The 9,354-nt window shown below is 54.4% G+C and overlaps 1 protein-coding gene across 1 annotated transcript; it reads left to right on the forward strand.

Annotated features, from left to right (window-relative positions):
* Positions 1 to 1,006: 1,006 nt before the first annotated feature.
* Positions 1,007 to 9,354, forward strand: ASB13 (ankyrin repeat and SOCS box containing 13). Its single transcript, XM_063153641.1, has 6 exons — positions 1,007 to 1,094; positions 3,399 to 3,586; positions 4,390 to 4,540; positions 6,444 to 6,578; positions 7,668 to 7,859; positions 9,061 to 9,354. Exons 1-6 carry the CDS (start codon positions 1,052 to 1,054, stop codon positions 9,186 to 9,188), a joined length of 837 nt encoding a protein of 278 aa, XP_063009711.1. The 5' UTR covers positions 1,007 to 1,051; the 3' UTR covers positions 9,189 to 9,354.

Below are 9,354 nucleotides of genomic sequence, written 5' to 3' on the forward strand. Positions count from 1 at the left end.
AATACCCCTGTCCCACATCCCAGTCCCCTGTCCCCCATCCCGGTGTCCCCAGTACCCCTGTCCCCCATCCCAGTACCCCTGTCCCCCATCCCGGTGTCCCCAGTACCCCTGTCCCCCATCCCAGTACCCCCTGTTCCCCATCCCTGTTCCCCTGTCGCCCCTCCCAGTATGTCCGGTACCCAGTCCCCCATCCCAGTTCCCCTGTCCCCCCATCCCAGTACCCCCATCCCCCCATTCTAGTACCTCCAGTACCCCCCCAATCCCAATACCCCCCATCCCAGTACCCCCAGTACCGCTGTTCTCCATTCCAGTTCCCCCCAGGTCCCCTGTCCCCCATCCCAGTGTCCCCAATACCCCTGTCCCCCCATCCCAGCACCCTGTTCCCCCATCCCAGTCTCCCCAGTCCCCCTGTCGTCCATCCCAGTCCCCCCAGTACCACTGTTCCCCCATCCCAGTACCTTTTCCCATCCCAGTATCCTTTTTCCCCATCCCAGTCCCCCCAGTCCCCCCGTCCCCATCCCAATCCCCTGTTCCCCATCCCAGTACTCCCAGTACACTGTTCCCCCATCGTGGTTCCCCCAGCCCCCGTCTCCCGATCCCAGTACCTCCAGTACGCCCTCTCCCCTCCCACCAGTCCCCCCAGTACCCTGTTCTCCCATCCCAGTACCCCCAGTACCCTGTTCCCCATCCCAGTACCACTGTTCTCCATCCCAGCCCCCCTAGTCCCCCGTTTCCCATCCCAGTACCTTGTCCCCCATCCCAGTCCCTTCGTTCCCCATCCCAGTCCCCCCGTTCCCCATCCCAGTGCCCCCAATACCCTGTTCCTCATCCCAGTCCCCCCGTTCCCATCCCAGTCCCCCGTTCCCATCCCAGTTCCCATATTTCCCCACCCCAGTGCCCCGTTCCCATCCCAGTGCCCCGTTCCCACCCCATTTCCCCGTCGCGGCCCGTTCCCGCACTACAACTCCCGGCGTGCTCCGCGGCGGGCCCTGCAGCCCCTCAGGCCCCGGCTCGGGACGAGGCCGCAGCGGCGGCTCCGCGGGGCCGGGCCATGGACAGCCCCGGCGGCAGCGGCTCCCTGAGGGGCGACATCGGTGCGTGGGCAGCGGGCCGGGCCGGGCACACCGCGGGCAGCGGCGGAACGGGGCTGGCAGCGGGGCCGGCCGGGAATAGGCGGGAGCTGCGCGGGGCGGCGGCTGCGGGGGTTGCGGGGTGGCTTTGGTGGTTACAGTGTGATTTTGGGTGTTACAGAGTGCTCTGCGGGTTTAAGGATGGGTTTTGGGGACTGCAGGACGGTTTTGGGGTGCAGGGTGTGATTTGGGGTGTTAAAGAGGGGTTTGGGGGTACAGGATGGGCTCTGGGGGTTGCAGGGCGGTTTGGGCAGCGAGTGGGCTCTGGCAAGGAAAGGGATGAGAGGATGCTCGGGACAGCGTCAGGACACGGCAACGATCCTTGCTCCTCCCTAATTCCGGGGAACGATCCTTGTTCCACCTCCCTAATTCCCGGGGAACGATCCCTGTTCCACCTCCCTAATTCCCGGGGAACGATCCCTGTTCCACCTCCCTAATTCCCGGGGAACGATCCTTGTTCTTCCCTAATTCCCGGGGAACGATCCTTGTTCCACCTCCCTAATTCCCGGGGAATTATCCTTGTTCTTCCCTAATTCCCGGGGAATGATCCTTGTTCCTCCCTAAATCCCCGCGTGTGGTGTTGTGGGGCTGTGGGATCGGGATGTTCCCACCTTGGAGCCGCGGTGCCCAAATCCCAGCGGCTGCTCCCGGGTCACCCCCGGGGCTCGTGTCCCGATTCCCGGGGCAGGGACACCTCCCACCATCCCAGGCTGCTCCAGCCCCAGTGCCCAACCTTGGCCATTGCAGGGATCAGGGGCAGCCCCAGCTGCTCTGGGAATCCCTTCCCAAAATCCCACCCCAGGCTCCCTCTCCAGGGAATTCCCTCCATTCCCAGCTCTCCCAGCCTGCCATTGGATCCATCCCCACCCCGACTCCTCTCTAGGAAGGGATTTTGGGATCTGGGGGCTTCACTGGCAATCTCAGCACTCCAGGAAGGGTCTCCCTTCCCTTCTCCATCCCCAACTTCCATAAAAATCCCTGGGGTGGATTCTGAGTGTCCCAAATCCCAGAATGGTTTGGGTGGGAAGGGCCCTTCAAGCCCATCCCATTCCAATGCCACCATCCCAGGCTGCTCCAGCCTGGCCTTGGGCACTGCAGGGATCAGGGGCAGCCCCAGCTGCTCTGGCAATGCCAGCCCAGGCAGGAATTCCTCATTGCCAAGATGCCACCCATGGATATTTTCTCCAAAATTTGAATTTTCGGGAGAAAAACATACATGAAAAATCCATATATAAAAAATCCTTCTATTCTCACTGGGCAGGATGGAGCAATTGCAGTTTAGATGGAATTATTGCCATGGATTTTCCAGCTCCATCACTCCAAACCAAAATGGATTTAGGAAATTTCATCCTCCTGCAGGGGCAAAATTGGGTTTCTCCAAAATTGCTATTTTCTCCAAAACTGATATATTCTACCAAATGAATATTTTCTCCCAAATTGGTATTTTTCCCTAAACTGAGATTTTCTCCCAAATGGATATTTTCTCCCAAATGACTGTTTTCTCCCAGACTGGTATTTTCTCCAAAATTGCTGTTTTCTCCCAAATGGATATTTTCTCCCAAACTGGCAATTTTCTCCCAAATTGGTATATTCTCCCAAATCGGTATATTTTCCCAAATGGGTATTTTTTTCCCATATGGATATTTTCTCCCAAACTGGTATTTTCTCCTAAATTGGTATTTTCTCCCAAACTGGTAATTTTCTCCCAAACTGATATTTTCTCCCAAACTGGTATTTTCTCCCAAACTGGTAATTTTCTCCCAAATTGGTATATTCTCCCAAATGGATATTTTTTTCCCATATGGATATTTTCTCCCAAATTGGTATTTTCTCCCAAATTGGTAATTTCTCCCAAACTGGTAATTTTCTCCCAAATTGGTAATTTTCTCCCAAATTGGTATATTCTCCCAAATGGGTATTTTTTTCCCATATGGATATTTTCTCCCAAACTGGTATTTTCTCCCAAATTGGTATATTCACCCAAATTGATGCATTCTCCCAAATGGATATTTTCTCCCAAACTGGTATATTCTCCAAAATTGCTATTTTTCCCTAGTGAATATTTTCTCCCAGACCAGCATGGATTTTAATTCCCAGAAGACCAGCATGGATTTTTCCATCCCCACAGTGACCAAGGCCGGGGCGGATTTTTACATTACGGAGCGAAGTCGCCGCGGAACAGAAAATGACCAAAAATACAATTTCACATTTTTTTTTCCCCTAAAAATAAAAAAATGGAATTTACTAAGATCTCCCCCCGTTTGGCAGGTTTCTGGGCAGACCGGACGCCGGTGCACGAGGCCGCGCGCCGCGGGGAGACGGCGCGGCTGCGGCAGCTGATCGAGAGCGGGGCCTGCGTCAACGCCGTCACCTACGACTCCATCACGCCCCTGCACGAGGCCAGCCTGCGCGGGCAGGCCCAGTGCGTGCAGCTGCTGCTGGAGGCGGGGGCACAGGTGGCACTGATCCCACTGGGAACGGGGCTGGGGGGTGGTTGGGGCTGGGTGAGGGAGCTGGGAGTGGGCTGGAGGGGCTGCGGGAGCTGGGAAGGGTCTGGAGAACCAGGAGGGGCTGAGGGAGCTGGGCAGGGGCTGAGCCTGGAGCAATGTCCCTGGGGGTGCTGGTGACAGTGGCTGGACATGCCCAGGTGTGCCCAGGTGGGCAGGAGGCCGCTGGCACCTGGATTTCAGCAGGAATGGAGTGGGCAGCAGGGTTGGGGAAGGGACTGTCCCCTGAGCCGGCACTGCTGAGGGACCCCCTGGAACCTTGGGGGCAGCTCTGGGATCCTCAGGGCAGGAAGGGCCTGGAGGGGCTGGAGAGGGTCCGGGAATGGAGCTGGGAAGGGTCTGGAGAGGCTGAGGGAGCTGGGAAGGGTCTGGAGAACCAGGAGGGGCTGAGGGAGCTGGGAAGGGCCTGGAGAACCAGGAGGGGCTGAGGGAGCTGGGCAGGGGCTGAGCCTGGAGCAAAGGAGGCTCAGGGGCCCTTGTGGCTCTGCACAAGTCCCTGCCAGGAGGGCACAGCCCTGCTTTTAACCTGCTTTCCCCTCCTTTTAACTTGCTTTTCCCTGCTTTTCCCTACTTTAAACCTGCTTTTAACCTGCTTTTCCCCTACTTCTAACTTGCCTTTCCCCTGCTTTTCCCTCCTTTTTAACCTGTTTTCTCCCGTTTTCCCCTATTTTTAACCCATTTTCCCCTGTTTTCCCTGTTTCTAACCCGTTTTTCCCTGTTTCTCCCCCGTTCCCCCCGTTTCCCCCTGGCAGGTGGACGCGCGGAACATCGACGGCAGCACGCCGCTGTGCGACGCCTGCGCCTCGGGCAGCATCGAGTGCGTGCGGGTGCTGCTGTCGCACGGCGCCAAGGTGAACCCGCCGCTGTACACGGCCTCGCCCCTGCACGAGGCCTGCATGAACGGTACCCGGGGGGATCCGGGGCATCCGGGGGCTGGCAGTGTGGGGGTTATCCCGGGGCAATGCCGGGGGCATTCCAGGGTCATTCTGTTCCCCAAATGATAAATGACACAAAACTCAGATAAGTTTTGTGGGTGCTTTGTTAAGGGCCCGGGGAGCTTGAGGGACTCACGTCCCAAAAACCCGAGCCCCCAAATTCACATATGGGTGCTTCCCTCTCTGTTCCCCGATTGATAAATGACACAAAACTCGGATAAGTTTTGTGGGTGCTTTATTAAGGGCCCCAGGGAGCTTGGGGGACTCACGTCCCTAAAACCCGAGCCCCCAAATTCACATATGGGTGCTTCCCTCTCTGTTCCCTGATTGATAAATGACACAAAACTCAGATAAGTTTTGTGGGTGCTTTGTTAAGGCCCCGGGGAACTGGGGGACTCACGTCCCTAAAACCCGAGCCCCCAAATTCACGTATGGGTGAATTCCCTCTTATACATGGGATCCACAACAAAGTCTCCAAGAAACAGTTCCCCGTTCCCCTTGCCTGGTCACAGACCCCTTGTGATACATTCCTTGGTTCACAAACAAGAGCATTAATCCTCTGCTTATCTTATTCTAAGAGCATTGTATGCTGCCTCCAGACAGGTTAGCATTCTTACTGTCCTGCACTAGTTTAATTATTTATTAAATCCCTAAGAAATCATTAATCCTCTGCTTATCTTATTCTAAGAGCATTGTGTGCTGCCTCCAGACAGGTTAGCATTCTTACTTTCCTGCACTAGTTTAATTATTTATTAAATCCCTAAGACTGCCTGCTAGGTTACACCCAAAACCCAACACACTTTCAACGGCTACAAAACTGCTTTTTAACAAACCAGTTCACACACAACTCACTATAATTAAATATTTTGCTAAATTTAATTTCTTTTCCAACAATTCCGGGGCAATTTGTGGGTAATTCCAGGGTCATTTCAGGGCCATTCCACGGCAGTTCCAAGGCAACTCCAGGGTAATTTCAGGGTTATTCCAGGGCAATTCCAAGGTCATTCCAGGGCAGGAGAATTCCAGGGTCATTTCAGGGCAATTCCTGCATCATTCGAGGGATATTCCAGGGTTATTCCAGGGCAATTCCTGGGAAATTCCATGGCCATTCCAGGGTAATTCCAGGGCAGTTCCAGCATCATTAATTCCTGGGTCATTCCAGGAGAATTCCAGCATCATTAGTTCCAGGGTCATTCGAGGGCAATTCCAGGCTCATTCCAGGGTCATTTCAGGGTTATTCCAGGGCAATTCCAAGGTCATTCCAGGGCAGGAGAATTCTAGGAGAATTTCAGGGCAATTCCTTGGTCATTCCAGGAGAATTCCAGGGCAGTTCCTGGCCATTCCAGGGGAATTCCAGGACCATTCCTGGGTCATTTCAGGGTCATTCCAGGGCAATGCCAGGGCTGTTCTTGGGCCATTGCAGGAGAATTCCAGGGTCATTCCAGGCCCATTCCTGGGCCATTGCAGGGTCATTCCAGGGTTATTCCAGGCTGGTTCCCAGTTTTCATTGGGAATTCCCAGTTTCCAGCAGGAATTCCTGGTTTTCAGCAGGAATTCCCAGTTTTCAGGGTGAATTCCCAGTTTCCATTGGCCATTCCCAGTTTCTATTGGGCATTCCCAGTTTTCAGCCTGAATTCCCAGTTTCCATTGGCCATTCCCAGTTCCCGTTGCCCATTCCCAGTTCCTGTTGGCCATTCCCAGTTCCCATTGGCCATTCCCAGTTCCCGTTGCCCATTCCCGTTTCCCAGTGCCCATTCCCAGTTCCCGTTGCCCATTCCCGTTTCCCAGTGCCCATTCCCGGTTCCCGTTGGCCATTCCCAGTTCCCGTTGCCCGTTCCCGTTCCCATTGGATTCCCGTGTTTCCGTGGCAGGCAGCCCCGAGTGCGTGCAGCTCCTGATCGAGGTGGGTGCCAACCTGGAGGCGCACGACTGCCACTTCGGGACCCCCCTGCACGTGGCCTGTGCCCGCGAGCACCTGGACTGTGCCAAGCTGCTGCTGCAGGCGGGTACGGCCCCGGCCCGCCCGGAGAGACCCGGGAACGGCCTGGGAGCGGCTCCGGCTCACACTGCCCTGCTCCACTGGTGACCCCATTGCTGATCCCATTGGTGATCCTATTGCTGATCCCATTGCTGATCCCATGGCTGATCCCATTGGTGATCCCATTGGTGATCCTATTGCTGATCCCATTGCTGATCCTGTTCTCCCTGCACACACACCCCTCTGATCCATTGCTGATCCCATTGGTGATCCCATTGCTGATCCTGTTCTCCCTGCACAGCCCTGCTCCATTGCTGATCCCATTGCTGATCCCATTGCTGATCCCATTGCTGAGCCCATTGCTGATCCCATTGCTGATCCCATTGCTGAGCCCATTGCTGATCCCATTGGTGATCCTGTTCTCCCTGCTCACACAGCCCTGCTCCATTGCTGAGCCCATTGGTGATCCCATTGCTGATCCCATTGCTGAGCCCATTGCTGGTCCCATTGCTGATCCTGTTCTCCCTGTACACACCCCTCTGATCCATTGCTGGTCCCATTGCTGATCCCATTGCTGGTCCCATTCCTGATCCCATTCCTGATCCCATTGCCGATTCCATTCCTGATGCCACTCTTGATCCCATTCCTGATCCCATTCTTCCCTGCACAGACCCCTCTGGTCCCATTCCTGATGCTATTCCTGATCCCGTTCTTCCCTGCACAGAACCCTGTGATCCCATTTCTGGCCCCATTTCTGGTCCCATTCTTGATGCCATTCTTGATCCTGTTCTTCCCTGAAAAGAACCCTCTGATCCCATTCCTGATCCCATTCCTGATCCCATTCCTGATCCTGTTTTTCCCTGCACAGACCCCTCTGGTCCCATTGCTGATCCCATTCCTGGTCCCGTTCCTGATCCCATTCCCGATGCTATTCCTGATCCAATTATTCCCTGCACAGACTCTTCTGCTCCCACTCCGGTTCCCATTCCTGATCCCTTTTCTCTGGCTAAATCCACCTTTCCCTGCCTCAATCCCCTCTTCCCTGGTTCAATCCCCTTTTCCCCCCGTCTTTCTTTCCCCGCCCGCATTCATCCCATTTCCCCCGGAACATCCGCAGGAGCCAACGTGAACGCGGCCAAGCTGCACGAGACGGCGCTGCACCACGCGGCCAAGGTGAGGAACGTGGACCTGGTGGAGCTGCTGGTGGAGTTTGGGGGCAACATCTACGCCCGGGACAACCGGGGCAAGAAACCCTCGGACTACACCTGGAGCAGCAGCCCCGCGGCCAAGTGCTTCGAGTTCTATGAGAGTGAGTGGGGAATGCCTTTGGGTTGGCAATTCGGACACCTGATCCCCTTTGTCCTGGAAATTCAGCCACCAAATCCCCTTTGTCCTGGAAATTCAGCCACCAAATCCCCTTTTTATTGGGAATTTGGCCATCAAATCCCCTTTTCATTGAGAATCTGGCCATCAAATCCCCTTTGTCCTGGGATTTTGGCCATCAGAAATCCCCTTTTTCTTGGGAATTTGGCCATCAAATCCCCTTTCAGATCCCATTTTTGTCCCATGTTCCCATTTCTCCTGTTTCTGATCCCATTTTTATCCCATTTCAGATCCCATATTACCATTTCTGATCCCATTTCTGATCCCGTTTCTGATCCCATTTCTGATCCCATGTTTCCCTTTCCAATCCCATGTTCCCATTTCTTATCCCATTTCTGATCCTGTTTCTGATCCCATTTCTGATCCCATTTTTCCCATTTCTGATCCCATTTCTCCTGTTTTGGATCCTGTGATCCCATTTTGACCCCGTTTCTGATCCCCTTTTCCTGCTTTTATCCCATTTCTGATCCCATTTTTTTTTCCCCATTACTGATCCCTTTTTTCCCCCACTTCTGATCCCCTTTTCCTGGTTCTATCCCATTTCTGATCCCATTTTCCAGCTGTTATCCCATTTCTGATCCCGTTTCTGATCCCATTTCTGATCCCATTTTTCCCGTTTTGGATCCTGTGATCCCATTTCTTATCCCATTTCTGATCCTGTTTCTGATCCCATTTCTGATCCCATTTTTCCCGTTTTGGATCCTGTGATCCCATTTTGACCCCGTTTCTGATCCCCTTTTCCTGCTGTTATCCCATTTCTGATCCCATTTTTCCCCATTTCTGATCCCATTTTCCTGCTGTTATCCCATTTCTGATCCCGTTTTTATCCCATTTCTGATCCCATATTCCCATTTCTGAACCCATTCCTGATCCCACATTCCCATTTCTAACCCCACATTCCCATTTCTAACCCCGTTTTCCCCATTTTTCCCCAGAGACGCCGCTGAGCCTGCTGCAGCTGTGCCGGGTGTCGGTGCGCAGAGCCGCTGGGGCCTGCACAACATCTCTGACCCCATATTCCCATCTCTGACCCCATTTCTAACCCCACATTCCCATTCCTGATCCCACATTCCCATTTCTAACCCCACATTCCATTTTCTAACCCCGTTTTCCCCATTTTTCCCCAGAGACGCCGCTGAGCCTGCTGCAGCTGTGCCGGGTGTCGGTGCGCAGAGCCGCCGGCCGCCGGGGCCTGCACGAGATCTCCAAGCTCCAGATCCCCCCCCGGCTCATCCAGTACCTGTCCTACAACTGACAGAGCCAGGAAACCCTGGAAAACCCCGGGACAAACCCGGGACAAACCCGGGACAAACCCGGGACAAACCCCACAGCCTCGGAGGAATTCTCCTGCTCTTCTACCTCCCCCCAAATCCCCGCGTTAATTTAATTCCAGGCACTGCTGTAAATAGGATTTGTCGCGA

Source organism: Melospiza melodia, chromosome 4 (assembly GCF_035770615.1).
Source record: "Melospiza melodia melodia isolate bMelMel2 chromosome 4, bMelMel2.pri, whole genome shotgun sequence".
Taxonomy (NCBI): Eukaryota; Metazoa; Chordata; class Aves; order Passeriformes; family Passerellidae; genus Melospiza; species Melospiza melodia.